The following is a 25,747-nucleotide window of genomic DNA, read 5'->3' as shown; positions in this document are numbered from 1 at the left end:
TGAAGGTCTGTGACGACTGTTTTCCAAGCAGTGTCACTGGAACCACAAGAGAGGAGACTCCCCAAGACCTAACTCCAAGGGTTAACAATCACAACAGCCCTGGGGCCTGGTGGGGCTCTAAAAAGAGAAGGAAAAACGCCCCTCAAGTCCTCGGTCAGGGAGCAAGAGGCTGAGGGTCTAACCCCTCCGGGGCAGCAGGGCAGGAAGGCGGAGCCCCTGCAGTGGCTGCTGGGCGGCCCCTCTGCTGGCCAGGAGGGGTCACTGCTGCCCTTCGTGGCAGAGCTGCAGAGCCAGTGGCCACCACTCCTGGGACTTGAGAAAAAACTACCAGTGGCCATCAAGCAACTCATTTTTAATCCCTGGTAATAACCACAAAATGGGAAGGTTTTGCAATTTTGCCTGCAGAGCCTGAAATAAAACAGCCATTTCTTCTGCACATACTGCGGTTAGCAGACAAAACGATCTCCCAGCTTTCCAAGAGATGATTCACCTTTGGGTTACAATCCAGTGACAGGGACCCAGGGACCGTGCCTCTACAGGTGCTATGGGCCCTGGAGCCCCTGCCTCGGGGGGGTCCGGAGGCGGTCCGCAGAGACAAAGGGAGCAGCTGAGCACGGAGGGCAGAGGCCCCGACTGCTCAAGCTGGGCTGTGGCACGATGCTGACTCTGGTCCCACAGAATCTGCAGGACGTGAATGTTGTTTACCGAAAGCCTTTCTTCAAACAGAAACCCAGTGCCCCTGGCTCATTCTTTTGGCTTCTCTAGTCTAACTGTCCCACAGGACAATTTAATAACTAGTTCGAAAGCAAACAGTGTTAAGTGACGTACTGCTGCCCCAGAACAGCAAAGCCACAGCCGCCGCCACCCCCCCCCCCCCGCTCCTGGTTCCCAGCCACGAAAGCCTGCAGGTGCGCTGGCCCGGTGGGGAGGGGCTAAAGATGCCCTGACAAGGTGCTCCTAACACTAGAGCACCCCAGGCACAGCCAAGCTGTGCGGACAGGCCAACCCCGCCTTCCAGAGCCCCCCAAGGGGACCACCAGCCCTCGGGCAGGGTGGGAAGCTACCGCCCCCACCCAAGGAAGAGCTGCCACACCCCGGGGCCCCGAAGGCCTTCTCTCAGGAATGTCTTTCTCTGTGCAAGGTTCGAGCACCTGGAGATGTAGAGATTGGGCAGCAAGGTTTTGAAATCTGCTCCTGGAGACACAGGGCAGTTGGGGTGGGCAGACAGCCGGGCCTGGGACGAATCTACACGCTACGTGTTCTGAAGATGTGAGATGACGACCCAAACCGTGTTTTAGGCAGATGCAGTAAAAAGGAGGTTCACTCTTCCACAAAAAAATTGCAAAGAAAAAAGAAAAATGAGGGGAGCCCACAGACGAAAAGAGACTTAGGTGACGCATCACCATATCACACAAGGTCTGGACCTTACCCAGAACCTCAAGTCCAACACATGGAAAAATTGTAATAAAAAATATCAGGCAACGGACACCGTGAAGGTGACCGGGGTTTCTGCTGACTCTAAGGGATGCTGGCTCACGCTTCAGCTGGAACACTGGTACAGCGTTTGGGCTGGGGCCATCTGTGAGACTTCAGATCTGGGGGACGGCCAGACACGCGCACCATCCAGAAATACAGAGCGGCACGTGAACGTCAGCAGGAACAGGCGAGAGTTACAGCAGCTGCTCGGGAGGCGAGCGAGGCGGGAAACCTCTGCGCCGTGTCGGACGGCTAGTAGTACGTTCCTCTCTAAATGTGCACATTTGATGGGGCGCCTGGGTGGCTCAGTGGGTTAAAGCCTCTGCCTTCAGCTCAGGTCATGATCTCAGGGTCCAGGGATCGAGCCCCACATTGGGTTCTCTGCTCAGCGGGGAGCCTGCTTCCTCCTCTCTCTCTGCCTGCCTGTCTACTTGTGATCCCTGTCTGTCAAATAAATAAAATCTTTAAAAAAATAAAAAATAAATTTGCACATTTGAATAAAATTAAAGTAATGAAAATATGGAGGAAAAACTAAATGATGTAATTGAACACAATTTTAACGAGAGAAGTCCGGCACAGCACCCAAGGGAGCCCCTGCCATGCATCTGTGTGTACCCCCTCCGCACACCTGGGCTGGTGGCCCAACACCCCACCAGAGCCAGGAGACGGGTTCCCCCGCGGGGCCGTCTGGGAAGAGGACAGCCTCACTTGGGAGACGCCTCACATCTACCGGCAGCCGCACCCTGCCTGACCTCCCGCCGTCGGCACAGCCAGGCAGCAGCCCGGGTCAGCCTGCTTGCGTCCCCCTGCGGGCCACAGCCAGTGGCTCCGGGCGCCAAGCAGCAGCCTCCATCCCTGGGGCAGAGCGTGACCTGTCACCGAGTGCCCCTCCTGCTCCCACCGCCCTGGGCCCCGCTTCACGATGCCGGCACGGGCCGTGGTGCTGGCGTGAGGGGAAAGGACCACCCACTCTAGCTTCGGGCCTGGAAAACTTCGAGGACACCCATGGTGACCCGCGGGACAGAGCCCTCGGCCCTAGCGAGACATCCCGGCAACCACCCTGAGATAGAAGACCCCGACCCACACGCAGCCCCGCAAGGCAGCACCTGTCTGTCCTCAGAAGAAGTTCTTAATCAGCGGAGTCACCATCTTCACCCACAGCTTCACCTGCCGACTGGGCTGCTCAAAGGTGGCGGAGGACACCACACCTGAGCGCAGGTAGAGCTGCTCCTGCTCCTGAGGGGGAGGAACAAACAGGCGTCAGGGTCTCCTGTAGCTCTGGGTGCTGCGGCCCCACGGCCCCGACATCCCGCGTGGAGCTGGCTCAGGCGCTGGGGGGCAGGGGGGCTGCGGCGCCAGGCAGGGGAGGCCGCCTGAGAGCCACCGGGAAAAAACCTAAATTCACCCTCCCTCTGGCTGCGCAACTTAAAGTCACGTTCTTGAAATGGGAGGGTTTCTCCTCTCTCGAGCTGGCACAGAGCTGTTCTGTGAACATGGTGCCCGGAGCCGACAGAGGCCGTGCGCTCTGCCGCCGCAGACGGGGTCCCCGCATCTTCCCGGAGAGCAACTCGGCAACAGGTGTCAAAGCCTTAAGAAGCCCCAGTTACAGGGATTTATCCCAAGGGAGAGCTGCGCACCCAAGATCTCTGCGATCTTGTCTACCACAGCGCCGTTCGTGACCAGGAAACTGGAAAGCGCCTAAACGTCTGCCACAACTAATTACAGATAACAAGCCCATAGGACAAACCGACGCGCACCACGAGATAATCACATTCTAGAAGACAACCAAGAATATAACCCCAACTCTGTTAAAAAGACAAGTCATGCCTTTCCACACACAGAGAGGGAGAGGGAATCCTCGGAGCGACCTCCACAACGTTTCTGAAAGGAGGGCAGGCACCTTCCAATTTTTCTGAATTTTCACAATGAACGTTTATTTTATATTTAAAAACAAGTTTAAAAACACTCATATAAACCTTCTCTTAAACCGTGCTTACAATCTTGGAGAGGAAACGCTTTCCTAAACGACACACTCCTTAAGTCCCGTGTTTCCATCAATAAGGTATCTGACAAAATGGTCAGGAAGTTATCCCACTGCTTCCCACCACTAGGCGGGGAGAGAGCCGTCACTCTCTGGATCTTGGATCCCTTTGTCCAGAAAATCCCGACGATGCCAAACCACCACAAGGACCTGAGAGAATGGCCCTGAAATCAGGGCCCACTATGGGCCCAGGGGCGCCAGAGGGAGCGCTGGGATGATGTTGCTCGGACCGCCCAGGGAACTGAACGTGCTCTTCCCTGGGGGCAGGGACGACCCAGCAAGAACGGGGGGGGGGGGGGGGGGGACAGAGGACACGACAGAAGTCTCCACAGCTTTCCTGTGCAGGGCTGGACAGACCCAGGAGCCCGACGTCATTTCTCCTGCATGGTTTTCAGGCTCACACCCTCACCTCTCTCTCGAAGCCAGGGTCCAGGCACTTCCAAGCTGAGAGGGCTCCTGGGTGCCAGCAGCAAGGGCCGGGTCCCTGGCTGGACGTGCCTGACGGAGGAGCCACCTGCGGCCTGGGGGCAGGCCTGCAGAAGTGTCCACAGACCCGGCTCCAGCTTTATGCTTTCAAACGAATACTCAGCCAAGATTTCAATTAAATCACCAGAGACACTTACGGTTCCTCAGAGACCCCACAACAGGGCCGGAGAAGGAAGTCAGCTGGTCAGAGTTACAATGCTGGCCAGGGCAGTCTCTCGGGTCACAAGTGGTAAACTGTGTTCTCTGAACAAAACCAGGAAGCTTTCAGTTTTGACTGTGCGTACTAAGTGAAGGGAGGGGCTTCGGACTCTGATAAAAATACCTCTCCATTCCCAGCACCCAGTGCGATACGAGTAGGGCCCTTCCCTGTATCTCCCCAAGGAGAACAGGAGAGCAAGGACACGGGTGGCCGGGATTCTAGGGACTTTCTGGGCCATGGGGAGGTTGTGTGGCCGGGCAGTCCCAGGATCAGGCACTGTAGGGCCACCTGGCGGGAGCAGGGGGGCGGCAGGCCCAGCATCCAAGTATACAGGTGGAATGATCTAGAAATGCGTTTCTGCATCTCCCAAGCACGGAAACCAGCGTGCCTCCGTAGAAGGAAGGGCCGCGGCAGCGCGAACCGCCTCCCTCCCACAGCCTGGAGCCCCTGGGATTCAGGTTTGGGAAGGAAAGGAAAATATCCCAAATATGCCATTTGGGAAAACAGCTCCTGACCACAACCCGTCCAGCTTCCCTCCAGATCCAGGATGTGGGTTCAATCCCCTTACTCAGGAGGTCGGGGAGAGGGACCAGGACCAGACCTGGGGGACTTGCCCCCACATATCAACCCAGATCCATGGGGAACTGGTCCTGGCCCGAGGCCCGGTTCACACCCACAAGTGTACTGACCTAGGGCAGGGGCTCCCAGGCCGAGGCCTCTCTGCCACCCGTCCAGAAGTCCAGCAGACCCCACCGGGGTGCGGCCCTGCCCCTCTCGCACCAGCAACTCTGACTGGAGCCTCAGCTGTGAGGCTTCCTCATTTTCTGGAAACCTCACGGTAGCAAGAAACCTGCTGAGCGGCTGGCTTCTGCGTTGGCCACCCAGAACACAGCCGCTACCACTTCCTTTGGCCCCCAGTCGTGAAGGCCTTCCCGGCACCCCGGCCCACTGGGCCGCTGACAGGATCCCCACGTGGCAAAAGGCAGGTCCCAGAGACAAGGCGGTTACCGTGTCCCCATCCAGCAACAAAGGCTCCCACAGTTTCGCAACAGTCGTTCCCAAACACTGGAGGATAAAAGCTTCACAAAGTCAACAGCCGAGGCTTCCGAGGTCCGGCCCACAGCAGCGCTATCTGTTCCGGTGACTCACGAGGGAAGCCGGCCCCCTCTACGGAAAGGGTTCGCTGGAAAGGTCACAGACCGAGGAGCGCACAGCACCGCCCCGCTCGCACACGCACGGCACGGGGCTCCCGAGTACAGGCCGCCAGACACACTGTCCCACAAAAGCACTAACGAATTCTCAGCAACTTTCAATTTTTCTCTGGACAGAAAATAAAATACGCGCCCCACAGAAGGAGGGCTGAGATAGCTGGCGACCCTTTGGGAACCACCCTGCATCCCTGCCCCGGTAAGGAAATGGGGCTCTCCCCCCGCCTCTCCGGGCCATGAGCCAGTCAGCAGCACAGGGTTCAGAGTCTCTAACCCCAGCTCGCGAAAGGGCTGCTCTCCCCACTTCCACATGGCTGAGAACACAGACCCAACCTGTGTCTTCCAAGGGCAGCAGGTGGGTCCCGGATCGGCCGCCTGTGCCCCAGGCCAGTGCACCCCACCGGCTGAGCCAGCGCCCACTCTCAGGAGAATGCTCGCTTCTTCCCCTTACGGACAGAAAGACAGAAGCCTTATGACAACTGCGAGCGTGAGGATAAGAAACTCCAAGACACTGCAACTCCCCAAGGAAAAGGGACCTGCCTTGTCAGCACTGTTGCCTGGCCAGAGATAGAGGGCCGAGCTAGTCACAAACTTCGGCCCATCCACACATCACCCACCTCCAGTCTCCGCAAACACCCCTGGAGAGAACCCTGCTGCTGGCGGGCACCCCCGCAGGCCCTCCACGCCATCCCGCGTGCGCCAGAGAGCTAGCCCAGGGAGACGTGCGGAGTGCGACAGAATCCAGGGGACAGGGCACATGGATCCTACGGCTCAGAGATGGAGGTACGGAGCCGCCCACGCCCTTGAAATGGCTCCGTTCTCCACAAAGGCCCTCTGCGTGCGGCTCGGGTTGCTTCCAGAGGTCCACCTCCTCTGCCTCTACAAGCAGGGACACTGGCACCCTGAGTGCCCGTTCTGCCTTCAGGGCTGAACGGGGCCTGGGGCTCTGGGGCCTGAGTGAGCCTGGCTTCTTCCCCACACTCCCCCCCCGGGCTGACCTGCACTGTGACAAGAGACTGGGGTGTCCGGGTGAGAGAAGAGTGCTCTCGCCTGCACAGAGGGAGCACTCGGGGAGGGAGCACTCGGGGCCGTGGGGCCAGAGCAGCTGCAGCGGCGGGGGGGGGGGTTGGGGTTAGAGGGCACACCGCATCTCGGGGCGGCCCCGCAGCGGGCTTCTCTCAGGGCCAGGCTTCTGAGGACTACGGTTCTCACGCTGGAGATGGTGGCAGGGGCCGCTCTCAGGGGACCCGGCGACGCGGGCAGGGCTGAGACCCCAGCCACCCCCCACTCAGCCCGGGAAACCCCGTCGCCCCGACCAACCTGGTGAAGCTGCTGCTGCAGGGCGCGGCTCTCCGTCACTATGGCGATCTGGGCCTCCAGGTCCCGGTGAACCGACCTGTACCCAAAATTAGGAGAGCCAATCAACGTGAGGCAGGGCAGGCTGCTCCCTGCCAGGTACAGCCAGAGGCCTGCAGGGAGAAGGAAACGTGCAGACAGGAAATGAGCACAGCGCCTGCCGAGCGCCTCTCCGCGCGCCGTTCCACCTAAGAGAAAAGCAGCCCTGCTGGGAGCGAGCAGCCAGGGAGGCCGCGCCGTCCACCCGGGTGCCGCGCGCAGGGACCCGGGGCCACCCGCGGCCCCGAGAGGACGCTGCCTCGTCTCGGGCCCAAGCACGCGAGAGGTGGGTCCCTCAGGGAGCCCCGGGAAGCCCGTGCTCGCGGCCCGCTCTCACCACCCTGTGCTAACCACAGCCCCCCGCCCCCACACGGAGACCTCAGGGCCTCTGATCCCGCTCTCTGAACTGCCTCGGCCACATCCTGGCCACAGGAACGGAGCCCACCCTGGCCAGAGGCTCCACGGTCCTGCCACGAGCACCAAGGGGACAAAGTCCATAGCTGCTTCTCGGGAAAGACACCCCTACCGTGCTAAGAAGGTGGCCTAGGGAAGAGCAAACCTCCTACCAAGTCCACGGGCGTGGGGCTGCTCCATGGGGGCGGGGGGCAGGGGGTACACGGCTCTCGGTAAGCCCAGGTCACTCCACTCTGCATCCCTTCCCACCCAGGGACACTAGATTCTCTACCTCGGGCTGCTGACCACCACACCCAACGGTACCAGACATGAGTCCCTGCCAGGGCTCAGGGCCATCCAAGCCAGACACGTGAAGTTCACTAGAGGCCAGTGGCGGAGAGCACCGAAGACGCCCTTTAAGTTTCTGTCCCGCCCCAGAGAGCACCATTTCCCCTTTTCTGCTAGGAAATGAGCCGTCTGACAGCACAGTCAGACAAAAAGCAGCCGGGGGGTGCACAGGGTCCTGCCCTGTCCCCCAGCACGCTGACAGGTGCGTCATGAAGGTTGTGGGTTGTCTCAGAATCCTAATCTGTCCCCTCAGACTACAAGCAGGTGGGTCTGCTGTGCTCCCGGCCCCCTACACTCCGTCCCCTCCCCCAAATCCCAAGGCCTGCTTGCCCGGTCCAGTGCCCGTCACAGTTACTTCTCTTGAACAGACCACCCCGAAAACCCCACCTCTGCAGGACATTGGCTGCCCTGGACCCCTTCTCTCAGGGGAGCACAGACTTGGGTCTGGCCGCTGTATTTCCTGCACCCTCGCTAGCACCAAGAATGCTCAGCCCAGAAAACCCAGCCCAGGAGTCAGCCCGGCTCCCCTGCTCTCGGCCAGCCTCATCATGCCCTCCCACCACCGCTGGTCTCTCCTCTGCCAACATGACCCTCTCAAAGGGCCCACCGGTGCGCGTGACCATCATGAGCCAATCAACAACATATGATATACACCAAGGAGCCTAAAATAGAAGGCCATTTCCTAATTCTCTCTCAGAGCAAGAGCGTTTCCAAGAATACCTTGGGTAAGAGATGACGACGCTCCGAGGCCTGTTCCTGTAATGCGCTCGATCCCCCCCCACCCGGGGGCCACATCAAAGCCGCCTGCCTGCCTGTCGCTCAGTTAACTGTACCACCCCACGGGGCCACTGCCGTGTAGGCGACCGTGGGGCTCACCTTATCTCATGTCACCGCGGGGGTGTGCGGGCTAGCCCCTGGCACTGCTCCAGATGCCCAGGGAGGTCTGGGCAGAACAGCTGAGCCTGGACCACGGCAGCGCCGGCTCTCCTCCCATGCTGGCCTCAGCCCCTCCCGCCCCACCTCTGCACGGAGCCTGCGACTGGGGGGGGGAGGGCCAGGGCCAGGGGCTGACCTCCCCCAGCCTCAGAGCTTTCCACCTGCCATGGCCAATCGAACTCTCGTGATGTCACCATCGGAAAGACTCAAAAGCAGTGGGGACACCTGGGGCTCGTGGCGCAGCCAGCTCTCCAGAGTCCACTCAGACGGGGACAGAGTGCACAGCAGGGAGGCCTGACACGCACGTGGCTGACACAGGCTAAAGCTGAGGTGAATCATGCGACCCTCGGGGTGTCCATCCAAGGCTCCTGGACCACAGGGCCTACTGGGCAAGACTGAAAGGACCCGGTCTTGTGGGTATTTTTTATTTCTGAAATTCGCCCGAATGTACATCTCTTCCTCACAAGGCAACCTTGCGGCCGGCCACGAGAGGCAGGCGGCCCACACCAACAGCTCCTCGGCCCGCCACCATCTCCCAGCCTGCTTTCACTAGCGACCACTGAAGAGCTGCTTCAGACCTGTTTCAGGTCCTGACCGCCAGCCCTGATGAAGGGCGCCCACGTCCATGTGCTGCACATGTGTGCACCTGGGTTCTCCATGCAGCGAGACGAGAGCTTCTCCGCACCCACCCGCCACGACCACCCCACTGGGAAGGCACAACAGACACCGTCCTCCTCCGGCTTTTGTCTCTGGCCCAGGCTGGCCTCGGGAGGGCACATGGGCGTGACAGGTAGCTCGCCTGTGGAACATACTAGACGCCTTCGTGAGGCCGGCAACCTCCCGGCCACTTCCCCTGCAGACCCACGTGGACCGTGATCTTTCTCCATCCAAAAGGACACAAAGCCCACAGATACTGAGGCCACGTGGTGCCCGTGCCCCGGGAGCTCAAGAAGCCACCTCGGGGACAGCCAGCCTGTCCGGGGGGGGTGCGAGCTCCTAGCGTGGGACACGTGTGCTGCTGGGCTAGACCCGGAGGACCACCAGGAAACTTCCATTCAGGGAGGGCCCCGAGAGGATGCACACTGGGAGGGTGAGGGGCAGGGCGGGGGCTCTTGCACTTGCCAGCAGGGCTGTAAGCCTGTTATCAAGCCCAGGGCCTGACCTTTGTGCCCAACGCCTTTACCAATCTAGGACCCGCCAGACTGGGAGAGACCGGGCAGCAAGAGCAATGGTGCGGAAGGGGACTGGCCGCAGGCAGTCCGCAGCCCCAGAGGGAGCGCGCTGCGGATACAGAGAGGACTGGACCGAGTCCCAAGACTTCTGCAGGCTCCCAGCTCTGCAACGAGAGCCCTCACTGCCTGCCCCAGGCAGCCTCTTGGGCTCCACTCCCGTAGGCACAGTCCCTCCTCCACGTGGTCCCAGCACCGCGCTGCAGGGTAAGCTAGGTGGCTCAAGGGCTCCCGCAGGGCTCCCTCACCAGTCCTCTGAGCTCTTCCCACGGCCTGGCCCTTCCAGCCTCACTCCCTCCCAACCTGCCCCCCTCACTCCTCTTCATGCCTAGCAATGGTCTTGGGACCTCGCGATCTTGGGACCCTCTCCTGGGCCCTCCAGCCAGGATCTGTGCTCAGTGAGTGTCCCCTTCAGAGAGAGGCCTTCCCAACCCCCCAGTCTAACAGACCCCCATCAGCCCAGACTCCTCCTCCTCCTGCTCTGGTCTTCTACACGCCGTCGCCCTACCTGACCTTCCATGTGAACAGATTCATCTGTCTGTACCTGCTTCCTGTTCAAGGAAACCGACACCTAGGGAGGGCAAGGGCTTTGGTCCCCAGCAACTGGTTCCCAACACCCTGAATGCTGCCTGGCCCAAGACAGATGTGACACAAATACTTGTTTCAATAAAACAAATGAAACTAACGATGCGTCTTCTAACACATGATGAAAAAATTAAGTACAAAAAGCTCTGCCTTCTAAAGCAGGAGCTCACGACTATTTGTGGAGAGGACTTCCCTGAGGCTCTCTTCAAGAAAAATGTCAACTTACACTCCCTCCTTCCTTCACCTCCACCACAATATTCTGCAACCGATTTCAGAGGATTCTCAGACCCCTACAGAAATACAAGGGGACAGGAGACACCACAGTCCCGAACTCAGAGAACAAAGCCCTTGCCTGACACTCCAGGCTGCCGTGTCCATGTCTCTTCTCCCCTCCCTGCCCCCACCCCCACCCCGCAGAGCCCTGGGTGCAGCCCTGCCCCAGCGCACACCTGCCGGTGCCCAGGGGAGGCGTGTGGGCCGGACACCCAGGGTGAAGCTGCCCCAGCTCGCACTGCAAGCTCACCTTTGGGCGCTGTGCCAAGCTGCCTGTCGGGAAAGCAGTAAAAATAGTGACAATTCTCACAATCATTAACAGATTCCTCTGTCAGCGGGAGCCAGAAATCTCTTACTCCAATGGCCTGCCCCACCCTGGCCACACAGCATGCTGTTAGCGTAGGCGACAGCACCTGGATGGAGTCCAAGCTCAGTTTCTGACCCTTCCCTGAGAGGTCCCCCAGCGTGGAGGTGGCCTCTGCCCAAAGGGACCGTGGGCCTGTTGCTCTCAGCCAGAAGTCCCGCGGTGGCACCGGGCACAACTCAGGCCCACTCTTCTCCAGGAGCAGGAGACGTGAGAACCAGGCCCAACAGAAACATCTCTCATCCCCACTCAGGCTCCCCTGGGGCTGCTGCCTTCCCAAGACCGAGAGAGGGTAGTTCGTTGGCACAGGACAGATGTAGGGCTTACAACGGCTGACAGCCACTGTGCACTGGCCCCCAGACCCCTCTGTCCCCCAGGACCAGGCTTAACAGGGGAATCCCTGCAGCAACCGAGAGGCCCTTCAGTAGACGGACAGATGAATAAACTGCGGGCCGTCCAGACCAGGCAATGCTCTTCCGCACTAAAAGGAAAGAGCTACTGCCACAAAAAGCACTAAGGTTTAAGGACCTGGGTGGCTCAGCAGGTTAAGCGGTGGCCTCTGCTTTCGGCTCAGGTCGTGCTTTGGGATCACGGGATTGAGCCCTGTGTCAGGTTTCACGCTCAGCACAGAATCTGCGTGTCCCTCTCTCTCCCCCTCTGCTCCTCCCCTCTCTCCCTCAGATAAATACCATCTTTAAAAGAGGGAGAAAAAAAAAAAAGAACCTTAAATGCCCATTACTAGCGTAAGAAGCCGGTCTGAAAAAGGCTACAGACAGTGTGAGTCCAACCGTATGACATTATGGGAAAGGAGAAAATCTGGAGACAGTAAAGGGTCTGTCAGAGTCAGGGGGAGGCAGGAGGGACGGACATGAAGCACGGAGGATGTTCAGGGCAGTGAAAGGCTCTCTCTGTGACAGCGTGATGACAGATATACGTCTTCACCCGCCTGAACCCATGAACGCACACCACCAGATGTCCCAGATATAAAGTGTGGCCTCGGGGTGACAGTGTGTCAACGCCGGTTCACCGGTTACCAGTGCGCTCTCCCCTGCCGGCTGCTGACAGAGGAACAGGGCATGACCAGGGTGGGGGGGGGCAGGGAAAATCACACTAGCTGCCCCTCAACTCTGGTCTGAACCCAAACTGCTCTAAAGAAATTAAGTTCCTTAAAAATAAATACATAAGGGGCGCCTGGGTGGCTCAGTCATTAAGCATCTGCCTTTGGCTCAGGTCATGATTCTGGGGTCCTGGATCGAGCCCCGCGTCAGGCTCGCTGGTTGGCGGGAAGCCGGCTTCTCCCTCTCCCACTCCCCCTGCTTGTGTTCCCTTTCTCGCTGTGTCTCTGTCAAATAAATAAATAAAATCTTTAAAAAAATAAATACATAAATACATAAAATAAATAACTACACATTTTCACTTAAAAGGCTAAACGTGACAACACGAGCTGTGTTCCAGCGCCCACCCCACGGCCCCTGGGATACTTCTCCTCGCCTCTCGGCCACTTCACAGAAACCCCAACAGAATGCATGTCAGGTCACCGTACTCTCCCGAGGGCGAATCAGTGCCATCACTCCACATCACACAAAGGTTGGACCGGGTCCCCCCATGATTGCCAAAGGGGAATTTGGGCTGAAAACTAGGCTTCAGGAATTCAAGTCTGAGGGGCGCCTGGGTGGCTCACTGGGTTAAGCCTCTGCCTTCAGCTCAGGTCATGATCTCAGGGTCCTGGGATAGAGCCCCGCATGGGGCGCTCTGCTCAGCGGGGAGCCTGCTTCCTCCTCTCTCTCTGCCTGCTTGTGATTGTGATTTCTCTGTCAAATAAATAAAATCTTAATAAAAAAAAAAAGTCCAAGTCTGGTGGCCTCTCCAGCACATCGCTCGCACACCGGGCCTCCTCCGGTGGCCCCTTCAAAAACCCAAAGAAAACCGAACAGACCACGTTGCAGAAGTCTCTAGAGTAAGCGCCTGTAAACAGTGGGAAGCTCCTCTGGCGCCGCGAAGCAGCATCAAAATGACAAAGACTCCAGTCCGCCAAGGCATCCGCAAGGCAGGTGGGCGAGACGAGCCTCGACTCCGCGCAGCCCGCCGAACGGAGGTGCCCACGGCCTCCCCACGGGTCACCTCCCACGGTCGTTCCGCGAGGCATCTGGACTGCCGCGGGGCGCCCCCGCTCTTCATGAGCAGGACAGGACCGGCCCGCAGACCCCCGCCCTCGGACAAGCAGCCAGCCACTGGCGCTTGCTGACCGGTGCGGTCACGTCCATGCGATGCCCCCCACCCAGCCTGGCAGCTTTCCACAGGCAGGGCCCACGTAGCGTGTTCCTGCATCACTTCCCTCCATGGGCCACGAGCAGGTTCAACACCGAGTCCTTCCCTGACTGGGGGGACTGGAGCCACCACGTCCAGTGCTGCTGGAGCCACAGGGATGTGGACACCTCGAACACGGGATCTCAGTTCACTCTCCTCACCGGGGGCTGCCAGGAGCACTGGGGGCCGAGATGAGCCAGAGCTGTCCTGCAGGAGCGTGGGTAAGGCCATCACGGTGTACCAGCTACTCAGCCACCAGCAGGAACAGACACACCACCACTACCCAGCACGGGCCTTGCAGGGAGGAGACAGTACATCCCACCCACCCCAGCCACCACGGGGCTGCCTGCTCCTCTCCCAGATTGCCTTAGGGAGAACGAGCATCCAGGAATAAACCAGGAAAGGGGGCCGACTGAAGGACCCCCCCCCCACAACTATCGATCACAATCACAGGAAAGGACCCTGGCCTCTGACTTCACCACTGACTAACCTCTGACCCCTGACTCATGGCCCCTCTGCTCATGTACCCCAACCCCCACTCCCTCTCTCTCACATACTCTGACACACACACAGGCACACGTCCCTGGGATTCCTGGCCATCCCCACTAATCCAGTGCTCCCGGAGTGCAAGGCCCCACCCGGGGCGGGGCAGAAGCCTGCCCATCCGGGAATGGGCGAGCCACACTGGAAGAGCCGGTTGGGTGTTTCTGTTTCAACGGTAACTTGGGGGGTGGGGGGGGGGGCACTGCTCACTTATCAGTACTGCCTGCTTCAGGGAAATAACCCACAGCCCAGTCAGAACCATCAGGCCAGGCCGAGCCGGCCGGGGTGCAGGGGCGAGAGGGAGTGCCCCAGGCTGGACGAGATGGGAGCACTTTCTGGACGTCCCCGGCACAGCTCCCGGGCACACACATCCCCTCCAAAGAACAAAGCCTCTCCCGGCTTCCAGCCTGGTCTTCAACACCCCACGCCTAGGCACCTTCACTCTTCTCGTAAGGAACAAAACCAATCCTATTTTCGCCGCCTCCTCACTGGCTAGCCCGGCCCGCCCAGAGGCATCTGACCCCCGCCTGGCTCAGTGCACGGCACAATGAGGCAGCTCACTCTCCGCACCCAACAGTGCCACCTGCCCAGGCAGTGGGTCTCCCAGCAGGAAGCGGGAGCCACCCAAAAGGCCAGAAGCTGTGACAGTTCTAAGACCTCAGAAACTCCTAGGGAGTTTTTAAAACACACACACACACACACACACACACACACTCGCACACCGCGCTGGAACGGTCCTCAGAGCGCTGGATTCAAGAGATAGAGGGCAGTCTGGGCTTTAAGACTTCTTTTAACATATCCCCAGGTGAAAACCAGCTGTGCAAGACAAAAAAAGAGTTCCACCCACGCAGTGATCCCCAAATGACCTCAAATCTGAACAACACAGACAAGGGGCCGGAGCTGTCTACAACCGGGGCTCCCAGGGCCACAGACCAGAGACCAAGACAACACCACCCCCTCCCCATCAGCCCCTCCGCAAGACTCCAGCACCAGCACAGGAGCACAAGAGGCCTCAACCACCACCAAGAAGCCGGAAAAACCATGTCCGCCACTCGTGGCCAGGGGCTCTCCACGTTGGTACCCTTCTTCAGACACAGGACTAGGCAGCTGGCGGCGTGGCCCCTGGAGCACTGGAAGGAAGGACCGCACCCGAGGCAGGTGCCCCGAAACAGCGAGCGGCAGCGGGCAGAAGCCCTCTGCTCAGCACAAGGTTTTAAAGCCGCTCATCCCCGTCTCAGCCCACGGGCCTGGGATTACGCACACGTGGGCCGCCCCAGGAACGCACACCAGTACCTATGGGGGTCAGATCCGCAGGCGCTTCAGACCAGGCCCCATGTACGGGCAGCGCCATGTGCCTCCGAACGAAAGGACACGGCCTCGACTTCCTCAGCTAAAAAAAGGGGAGGATTCACAGAGAGGAAAAAGAACTACAGAAGGGAGAGAAAAAGTAAAAAAACAGGCTGTTTAATAGCAAATAAGTCACCCCTAACACACCCTCTGTCCCTGAGAAGAGCACGGCCGAGGCGGGAAGAACCCACGGCGTGACCGGTACAGTGACCACAGTCGCTATCGGAGACAACGGCTTGTGCCTCTCCGCCCCCCGAAGTCTCACGTGCCTTCTGCAGCAGCCACCCCAGCCACCTGCGTCAAGTTCTGGGAGCACAAGGGGGAGAACCCTGCACAGCAGGGACACTCTCAGATGGGAGGGGCGGGCGCGCACAGCTGCCGGGAGGATGGGAGCCAAGGGAGCTGGGCCGGCCCTGCGTACCTTTGGCGTGGAACGTCCAGCCCCTCCGCCAGTACTCCTGCAGCCGGACACGCTCCTGCTGGCCCAGGCTGCACAGCTCACGGAAGAACTGCCGCTCGATGTGCACGTACGCGGCCGGGATGGCCCCCGCCACCCCCTTGGCCCCGAAGAAGCCGTTCACCTCCGGGGAGGCCAGCAGGATCTGGTACTCAGCCCGCGTGCCCAAGACCAGGTCCATGTAGGCCTGGGTCAGGTTGAAGTAGCCAGTGGTGAGATAGACCCTGGCGCCTCGCTCAGCCTCTGTCAGCAAGGTCTCGGTGACGATCTCGTCGATCTGGATCTCAAAGGGCTTCATCTGGATCAGTGGGTAAATCCAGGTGTCGGGGGCTGGCCTCCGGTCCCCGGCGGCGGCGGCGTCCTCCTGAGTCAACAGGGAGTCGCCGTGGAAGGTCTGAGCATGCAGCACTTGCTGGCGGACCCTGGCGGAGTTGATCACATCCATCACCCTCTTGTTGGCCGCCCTGCAGTACGCAGCCCGGTCACCTGCAGGGACACGCGGGAGGGGAGGGTGAGGCGGGAAGCGGAAGCTCTGAACCCTTGCCTGCACGGGGACATGGCACCAGCCAGCCAAGCACAGATGTCCCGACCGACACCTACAGACACGCTCCAATGGAGCCCAGGCCCAGGCGAGGCTCCTCTGTGGATACCAACGTCCAAGGCAAGGCCACGAAGTGCCTGCGTGAGGGAACGTGAAACGGCCTCTACCAGTCACACTTAAAAAAAGTTGTTTTTTTTTTTTTTGAAGATTTGATTTTTAAGTCATCTCCACACCCAACATGGGTCACAACCCTGAGATCAAGAGTCGCATGCTCTACGAACTGAGCCAGCCAGGCGCCCTATCAAGTTCAAAAACACCCCATATTACTTGAGGGAGCAGCGCCCAACGGGCACCGGAGGGGCTTCCGGGAGCCGGCCCACGACGCACACACATGTGAACTGCACGCCCGTGGCTGGTGCTCGGCGTGCTCTTCAGTGAGAAGGTTTAACAATAAAGGCACATGTGAGCGTGAGCCACAACACGCGGGCACAACTGCGGGCCGAGCGGGCGCCACATGGCGGGACAGTGGGAGTGGGGCCCCCGAGGCGCAGCACGTGGACAGGCAGGCTGGCACCCTGCGCGTGTACACGACACTGGAGACGGGCGGCTGCCCAGACACACTGGACAGACGAGAAGTGACCATAAATGCTATCAGCCGACGACAAGACTGAACACTAAAGAGCCAGCATCCAGCCCGAGAAGCGAGGATCAAACCAAAAGCACAGCGGGAGCAGGGCCGGGTGAGGAGCAGCAGTTCACGGAATGCCGACGACGGGAGAGCGGAGAGCGTCCATGCTGCCCAGAGCTGGCCCTCCGGGACGCTGGGGAAACGGCAAGCCTCGGGGAAGGCCGAGCCAGAATCAAAGAGGAACAGGACAGGACGCACTCACAGGCCAGGACAGGGCCACGCGGGAGGGCCTCTGGGGGTGGGCTCTGGGACAAGGAGAAGGGATGGCTTGTGCAAACCCTCCCTCCCTGAGAGCAGCGCCCATGGGGGAGGAGGCAGCCGCCAGCCCCACTGTGTCTCAAGCTGTCCTTCTGAGTGTCACGCGTGTCCCCTGCATCCGTTCACTCCTTCTGAGCTGCTCGGGTCCCCTGGGCACAAGTGCACAGGCCCAGACACCCCTACCTGCCCCCTGAGCACGTTCACTCATCCTTCCCAGAACATGGGGCCTACTTCTCTGCACATTCGTGCCTGGCCTGTAGAGTTAGACCAGGGATTGGCCAGTGCTTCCTGTACAGACCAGGTATTAAGTGTATCAGGCTTTGCAAGCCGAAGTGCAAAACTGAGGAAAACATGAAGGCACCCACGTAACGAGAAAAAGCAAATTTCCACAAAATTCTTATTGATAAAAATTTAAAATATCCCAGTAATGACTGAGCGTCCAGGCTGGCAGCAGGCAGGGCAGGCACCCAGATCACAGACTGGCTCCAGGGCTAGGCTTCCTCTGGCACCCAGGACAGGGGCTCTTCTTCTCATACGGTCAGGGTCCACCCCTCCCCACACTGCTGACACTGTTGCAAGTTCAGTAGCAGGCCTTCCCAAAGGCCACCAGGAAGCCACAGGAATCACAGGAATGCAAATGCCCCAGGAACGCTAGCTGCCAGGGTTTGCCTGTTTCCAGGGAGCAGAGCAAGGGCTCTCCCATTTCACTTTCCAGGCAGGAGGCCACAGACCTCAGCAGAGCTGAGAGCCACAGAGCCTCCGAGCTCCCCGAACTCCCCCCCGAACTCCCCGCTCAGGGCAGGGGGGAAATGACCCCGGGGAGGGCAGTTAGCAGGCTGCTTCCTGTAAGTGCAGGGCAGGCCCCGGGCTCCCTCCCCCAGGCCCAGGCCAAATCCCACACTCCCACCTTCCCTGAACCCACAGAACACGACTGGTGGCCAGTGAGTCACCTCGGTCTGGCCCCAGAGACGAAAGCAAAATGAGCCTCTGTCACCCAAGTCCCGCCAGCACAGGGCAAGGCTCCGAGAGGTGCACCCCCAGGGCCCCCAGCCGCTTGGGAGGCCGGCAGAGCCCACGCCCTACCTTTGTAAGGATGCACCATCCCCTCCAACACCTGCACCGTGTTGTCCGCCTGCAGCTGCAGGGACACGTCCCCCACTGCGCCCACCAGCTCCGTGAAGAAGTCCGCGACCTCAGGGCAGTCCTGCAGGAGCACGTAGCGGTCCTGGCGGTTGGTGAAGTACGAGTCGCTCAGGTTCGCGCTGTGGGGAGGAAAAGAGGCGGGTTAGGGCTGGGTCCGGAGAGGGCGCGGCAGCGGGGGCCGGGCGGCCAACAGCTCAGGACCCCACAGTGGCAGCCGACCCCGAGCCCCGCCACTCACACAAGATGGGGCTTGAGTGGCATGAGGTGCCACAAAGGAGGGAGCCATGGAGCCCCACCCCTGAGGCGACAACCAGCTGGGAGAGGAACGACACTCTCAAAGCTAACCACCCCCCAGGGCTCATCCCCAGGGCCCGGGGTTCAGAATCAGAAGGACCCAGGCGGCCATGGTGGCTCTGTGGTTTGTTTCTTCGGTGTTCCTGGCTCTGCCTGAGGAAGTCGTTCGCCCTCCCTAGTCTCTCACGCATGAAGTGAGAAAAACACTACACGGGTCTCTGCAAGGAGGACACGCGACAGCACACCCAGGCTCAGAAGAGTAGCTAGCGTCCGGGAAGCGCTCAAGAAGCCGGGGCTCCCTTCTGAGCACCCTGTGGGCTTCCAGCGGCCACAGCAGATGTGGTGTCGTGGAAGACACAGAGGCAGCATGACGACTAGAGACATATGACCGCATCCTCGAAGGCCTGAGGAGACGGACGTTCCTGCTCTGTGTTCCGCTAACTTCCGCTCTGGACAGTATCCAGGGGAGGCCCTTGAGGCAAGGCAGCCTACTCACCCGCTCAAGATGACATTGTTGTCAAAGAGGTACACTTTAATGTGCTGCAGGCCAATGGTCTCGTTGAAGCGCTCAGGGATCAGGAGCCGGAGAAGCCCGCGCAGGTTAGGCGTGTGGAAGAGGGAGACGCGGACCTGCTCTGGAAACCTCCGCAGCAGCGGGAGCAGCATGGTGCGGGAGTTCTTTCCGCCTGAGCACAGGGGTGAGCGGAATTTGAAGAACAGGCGACTCACACCAGAAAAGACAGCGAGCCTGGAGGGGAGGAGCCGCCTACCGTAGGCCCGCATCTCCCTGCCCCTGCGCTACCCATCCAAATCGGCCAGAGCCCCAGGCACCACTGCGAGCCGGAGGGCCTCAGACCAAATTCCGCTCTGGACACGGACATGTCTCAGAACAAGACTGGGGCGTTCGGGGCCGCAGACAGCTGCCATTTTAACACCAGCACCATTCACCCTCCTCCTGGGAACCATACCCCCGGTCCTCCTTGGAGTACCACCCGATTCTACTCTTGGTGTTCCCACTCTGGGTAATAATGGCTCTACCCACCCTGAACCCTTGCCCCAACTCCACAGGACGACATCCAGGCCTGGACTGGGCCAGTTGGCACACACAGAGCCCCGGTGCATGGCCCACGGCAGGCCACTCAGGTAGCAGACCGTCTTTCAATGGATAAAATGTCATGGCCAGATGGGCCTGGGGCTCCCAGAGGTCACCACATGGAGCCTGAGAATAAAGCCCAAAAGAAGGAGGGCCAGCAGATGGGTCCTTGGTGACCAGCCAAACCCCCAGATCATGACCCACCCAGAGCAGGCCAGTCACAGGAGTCGATAACAGCCTCTTTTTGCCCAAGTTGTTTTTCTTTGGGCTTCCAGTCACTTGCTCCAGAAGGAATGCTGACGGACAGCCAGGCAGTCTAGGAGGTCTTCGAACATCCCGGCTTTTGCGGGGGGCTGGGGGGGGGGGTGGAGGACAGACGTGGACGGACAGGGATGGGACAGGACAAGGGCCTAACTCCGAACAAGGGTCTGAAAGAGGAAGTGTCAGAGCGGGCAGGGAGTGTGCCAGACCTACCTCTTGAGCCCCGTGTGAAGTCCAAGAGGATGGACACCTTGAGGTCTGAAGGAAACTTGGCTTGGAGTGACTTTTCCAGAGTGTGTTCCAGGCAATCTACCTGCCAAGGAAAGAACCCCAGAAGAACAGAAGTAGAAGATCCAAAAAGATGATGACGTATTAAAAGAACAGACGGAGGGGTGCCCGGGTGGCCCAGTCAGTGAAGCATCTGTTGGTTGTCAGCTCAGGTCTCGATCTCAGGATTGTCAAGTTCAAGCCCCACACTGGGCTCCACAATAGGTATGCAGCTTACTTTAAAATAAAAGGATCAACTGGCCAGGTAACCCCCCACACACACGCACACACACATCCGCACCATGAGACTTCTTCTGAGACCAGTAACAGTAACCAGAAGGTGCCACCCAGCTCCCTCATCCAGCCAGGCTTCTCAGGGAGAGCGCGTCTGTAGGTCAGACACGTTGCCCAAGCAGTCCGGACCTTGCCACTCTGGGAAAGGCTAAGACACGAGCTCTCACACGTTTCAACAGACAATCCCCACAGACACATACAGCAAACAGTGCCTACACATGGACAGCACTCGGTAAATATTTGCTTAACCAGTGAATCCAAGACAAAACCTGCCCCCTGGCCACTCTCCATGGGCTCGACACGGTATTCTTCTCCCAGAACAAACAGGCTTCCCAAGCTTGCAGTAAAAGTGTGTCCTGAAGACAGAAGGAGACCTCCCCGCGGGGTGGGGGGGTGGGGGATGGGGGGCAGGACAGGAAAGGATGGAAGTGCTTCTGCTGACCCACCGTCCCATTCCTGCCCCCAGTCCCTGGTATTTCCCAGCTCCTACCTGTGGGTTTACAGACAAGGAGGAACCCAGAGAAAACGCTGGGGCACCAGGCCCATTTCACAGCCCGCGCGGAAAGCCAACTGAAGATGAGGACAACAGAACAGTCTCACTCCCACTCGCGTGAAGTCAGCCCACAGACGGCGCCTGCGCACCAACCGCGTGCTGGACTTTCGCCGCAGGAAGCACGCCCTGAGCTAACCCATGGTTTCTGCTCCTTCCCATCCTGCCCATCTCCCCGCGGGCAACAAGTGTGGTGTAATGCCAAGTCCAGGTGGACCAAGGCAGGCCACAGCCCTGGCACCTGACCCCAGCCCGACCTGCGCTTTGGTCCTTTTGTCTAGTACAGGGTCAGAAAATCTGCTCTGCGAAGGGCCAGGCAGTAAACACCGTGGGCCTTGGGAACCAGACGGTCTCTGTCACAACTACCGAGTTCCGCCACTGCGGCCAGAGAGCGGCTACAGACAACACGTTTGTGAGCAAGCACAGCTGTGTCCCAGTAAAGTTTCACCTACGGACACAGAAATTTGAATTTCACAGGCTTCTCCTGTGTCACAAATAATCTCCTCCTTTCGACTTTTTTCCAGTCATCTGAAAATGCAGACCATTGTTACCCACAGGCCATACAGAAACGGGCAGCGGGCCGTCGTTCACCGAGTCCGAGACCAGCACTCAGAGCAGCCTCGGAACCGTGGTGCAGGGTGCAGGGGACCTGTGGGCGAGGACGAGTCCCCGCCCCATACCCCTCACCGGCCCTCCTGCCTGGGCTGACCCCCAGCAGGACAGGGCGGCTTGACCCCAATCCCAGGGCACTGCGCAGCCGGGGGGGGGGGGGGGGGGCGGGGCAATGCACTGCTGCCGTGGGGACCACCCCACCTCAAATCTTACCAGTTCCTGTTCCAGAGGACCTGTCCCCAGGTAGAGTGACGCCATCACCACGCGTCTCTTGGCCACGTTGATCTGGCCCTGAATGAGAAACAAGTCACAGTCATTTCCACAGCTCACGGAGGGCACCAAACAAGTAACGCTCCGGGCCCGGCTCTGCCATCTGAAGCGAGCCCCACACTAACAGTAACCGCCCAAATAAGGACCCATGATCCTGATTTAAAATACTCCCCCTGAGAGGCCCCTGGGGGACTCAGTCCATTCAGCATCTGCCTTCGGCTCAGGTCATGATCTCATGGGTCCTGGGATCAAGCCCTGCATCGGGCTCCCTGCTCAGGGGGGAGTCCGCTTCTCCCTCTCCCTCTGCTGCTCCCCCTGCTTGTGCTCTCTCTGTCAAGTAAATAAATTTTTTAAATCTTAAAAAAAAAAAAAAATACTCCCCCTGAGAGACATGACCTAACTATACAAACCATGACACAGCCGTCAAAAGAATGAAGGCGGCACGTGACGGCGACCTGACACAATGTCCAACGTACTGCTGGGACGGAAGCCATAGCTGCCCTGGGCGCAAACCACGGCCCGTTCACGACCCCCAGGGGGAGGGGGGGTGGGCAGGGCACGTGGGGCACATGCAGGGCACAAGAGCACATCCCTAAGGGGCAGAGGAGGGGAGTGTGGGAGCCAAGGCACGTGCTGCTCTGCCCCCATCCGCACCTGCACGGCTGGGCTTCGCGATGAGCGGGCACGTATTTCCTCTGAAGTGCAGACAGGTCCCCAGCACAAGGACAGAACAGACCAGCACTCAAAGATAACTATGTCACCTCAGTCCCAACAGGCCAAGTGCTCTCTCTAGACCTGCTCCAGCGTGGGGAACCACGACACCCTCCGGAGCTCGAAGCACCCTGCCCCGGTGGTGGGGTGGGGGTGGGGGGTCGCAGAACGATGGGTGGTGTGCCAAAGGTCAGGTTCCGGAAGGAGAGGCAGGAGGGCCAGGCCTTGCAGGAGGAGGGAGGCAGGAAGCAGGGCACACGCCTGCTTTCCGACCCAGGAGGGATGCGGCGCCCGCACGGCCGGCACGGGAGGGGCACCCGACCACAGAAACACACGAACACACTGGCACGAGGCCTGCAGGCCAGGAAAGCACAAGATAATGTCCCACGTTCGCCGTCTCCTCTGCTTGGTTGTTTGGGAGGCGGATGCCGGCAGGGAACACGGTTACACGGAGCGAAGAGTGACTCAAGCGGAGGCACCTCGGCTCGGGTGCTGGGACGCGGGCTCGCAGGCCAGGCAGACGGCAGGCTGTGCTCTCCTCTCAGGGAGCCAGGCCGCTCCGTGGGCCCAGGGAAGACACACGTGCCACGCAATCCTGCACCAGAGTCTGCCCAGGACCCGGTTCAGAGGGCACGATCAGGGCTTCCTCCCAGCCTGCTGGGCCAAGCCCTGGGGCCCTTCCTGTCCCGCACAACCCTGCCCAGGCAGGTGCTCAGCCAGGGGACGGCCACACCGAGACTCAGCCAGTCCTTCAACCCCGAGTGGACTAGAACACGAAGAACAGCCTCTGCAAAGCCTGTTTCTTCCAGCCGAACAGAACCAAGTAGGAGCAAAGAGCAAAGCACCTTAACATCCCTTCTCCATAAAGATGCCAGGACCGATGAGCAGTGCAGGGAAGTGGCGTGAGCACGTACACAGACACACAGACACAGACACACACACACACAGAATGCACTCTGGAAGGAGCCAGTCAGAAATTAAGCTGAGTGTGGATCTATAGAAGAGGCCAAAAGGAAAAAGTACAAGTATCCAAATCAAGTACAGTTTATTCTGGAGGAAAATTAATTTCTACATGTATTTCCTATTATCTACCACCGTTCTGCCTGTCTGACCTCATCCTACCTTAATTCTAACATCACTGCTAATTTGAACCCAGAGGATTCGTGTTAATAAAAATTAATCAGGGGCGCCTGGGTGGCTCAGTGGGTTAAAGCCTCTGCCTTCGGCTCAGGTCATGGTCTCAGGGTCCTGGGATCGAGCCCTGCATCGGGCTCTCTGCTCAGCGGGGAGCCTGCTTCCTCATCTCTCTCTGACTACTTGTGATCTCTGTCTGTCAAATAAATAAATAAAATCTTTAAAAATAAATAAATAAATAAAATTTTAAAGAAAAATTAATCAGCTTCAAATGACTTACTCCAACCCGCAGATCCACCTGGAGTAACGAGACGGGCCACGAACAGCTGAGCACTGCAAGCTCAAGCCCCCAAAGCAAAGGCGCCTCTGCCCCGACAGAGAGGCCCAGACTTCAGACACGGTCCCAGGAAGGAACAGGGATCATAAGGCGTAAAATCAGGTGTCTACATTCTCCAGTGACCGGGAAGTCCAGCCACTTCCTACACATCAAGTCTCACCCACAAGTCACAGCTGAGTTTTCCCCCCAGGACACCCTGCCTACCAAGAAGACACCACTGTGTCCTGGGGATGTTTCCAGGGGAAGGGTCTGTCGTGCTGTGACATTGTCAGCGAGGGCGCCGACACGCCCTCACTAACCTCCCTTCCAAAGGAACTGACGGAATCAATCTGTCCATAAGAATCAAGATCACTGCCCACCCACCCTGAGCGACTCTATCTGAGACGTTAGCCAAGCACAGGAGCCTCTGATGATGGCAAAACTCAAGCATTTGTGAGCCTGAAAACCTAACAGGGAGAAGAACCCACAGCAAGAAGCCGAGCAGCTGTCAGAAACTTCCAGAACAGAAGGCACTTCTGCTCAGGACTCACTCATCCTCACGCCTGCAAGCCTCCATCTCAAGCGTCCATCCCTCTCTCCTGTGAACACAACTTACCTTCATGAGCTCGAAAAACTCGGCCGGGGATGAAAGTACCCTGACGTGGGAACTGGAGACCCCAAACTCTGGGACCAGGTTTCGGATCCACTGGAACCGGTGCACACCCTCTGGACACAGGCAGCAAGGTGGGGAGGTGACTTGGGGGACAGCTGGAGACAGCAAAGGAGCCAAGAGCAGCCATGGCGACCTGGTTAAAGAGACACGGAAAGGGTCACACTTCTCAAACGCTTCCTCAGAAGTCTCTCTCAGCTACGGGGGCCACGCACGTGAGGCGGACGGGAATTTTTTTTAACCAATTTCAGATTCTCTAAACCATTTTAAGTGAGCCCAAGTCAAACTCTGCAAAGGTGCTTTTCCTTTAGCCCCTACTAGCTGAGTAACCTGAGAAGCGCCAATGCCCCCAGAGAAAGCCCAACTGGCAGTTGGTTCCACACAGCTCCCAGTCTAGAGTGGCCGCGAGGAACCACCCAGAAACCACCGCGGGGCTGACACCGGGGGGCCCTGCCAACCTGGCCTGCAGAAGGCTGCTGGCAACGGCCTGGAGCCTGGGCGAGTCTGGGTGAGGGTGCCCCCTGCAGCGCAGGGCCGCAGAGAGGAACGAGGCTTTTATTTAGGGAAGGACCCAGAAAAACTAAATTTTCTCTTGAATCCTCGGCTGTGGAGTGAGGGGTGGAGCAGGAGGAGCCTGGGGGGCCATCTCGGCAGCAGACGTCTTCCTCGGGGCTCGGCAGGTGCAGCCGCGCCCCCGCCCCCCGCCGGCCGGCTCCCCTCCACTGCGGCAGAGACAGCAGCAACGGAGGTCCTGCCCACGGAAGCACACATCTGCCACCTGCCGCCTGCCCCCCCACGGGGGGGCCCAGGGAGGGGCCACACACCCAGAGCCCCACACAAGCCGGGCCCTATTCTCAAGTCCAGCAAACAGCAGCAGGAAAATCCTCTGCGGTGCGTGCCCTTCTACTGCCGCTCCAAGGGGGGCTCTGGGGAAAGGGCGCAGGAACACCCCAAGGCCTGAAGGGTCACAGATTCCAGGAAGATGACTTCATTCACTTGCTTCATGATAAAGCACTGGATCTTCCCAGGGCGCGCAAACGGCCCTACGCAGACGCCAG

General features: G+C 59.2%; 1 protein-coding gene across 5 annotated transcripts in view; it reads right to left on the bottom strand.

Moving 5' to 3' along the window:
- PGS1 (phosphatidylglycerophosphate synthase 1) overlaps window positions 1-25,747 on the bottom strand; it is a 32,242-nt gene that overhangs the window by 2,044 nt on the left and 4,451 nt on the right. The window contains exons 2-10 of one of the 5 annotated variants that reach the window (XR_013968172.1): window positions 24,636-24,825; window positions 21,802-21,879; window positions 20,079-20,178; window positions 19,008-19,197; window positions 18,158-18,336; window positions 15,552-16,073; window positions 15,077-15,210; window positions 6,731-6,806; window positions 2,583-2,712 (exon numbers count right to left, since the gene is read on the bottom strand). Coding sequence is in view for 3 of the 5 variants with exons in the window: in XM_080826463.1 (XP_080682589.1) it covers window positions 2,593-2,712; window positions 6,731-6,954; window positions 15,552-16,073; window positions 18,158-18,336; window positions 19,008-19,197; window positions 20,079-20,178; window positions 21,802-21,879; window positions 24,636-24,825 (1,603 nt within the window). In the remaining 2 variants the exon portion in view is untranslated. Of the gene's footprint in view, window positions 1-2,582; window positions 2,713-6,730; window positions 6,955-15,076; window positions 15,211-15,551; window positions 16,074-18,157; window positions 18,337-19,007; window positions 19,198-20,078; window positions 20,179-21,801; window positions 21,880-24,635; window positions 24,826-25,747 lie in introns of all 5 variants that reach the window. The other 4 variants (XR_013968171.1, XM_080826463.1, XM_080826464.1 and 1 more) reach the window with 4 other exon arrangements.

This window comes from Martes martes, assembly GCF_963455335.1.
Source record: "Martes martes genome assembly, chromosome: 16".
Lineage (NCBI taxonomy): Eukaryota > Metazoa > Chordata > Mammalia > Carnivora > Mustelidae > Martes > Martes martes.
The sequence above is the reverse complement of the archived record's forward strand: the minus strand, read 5'-3'. Positions and strand labels throughout refer to the sequence as shown.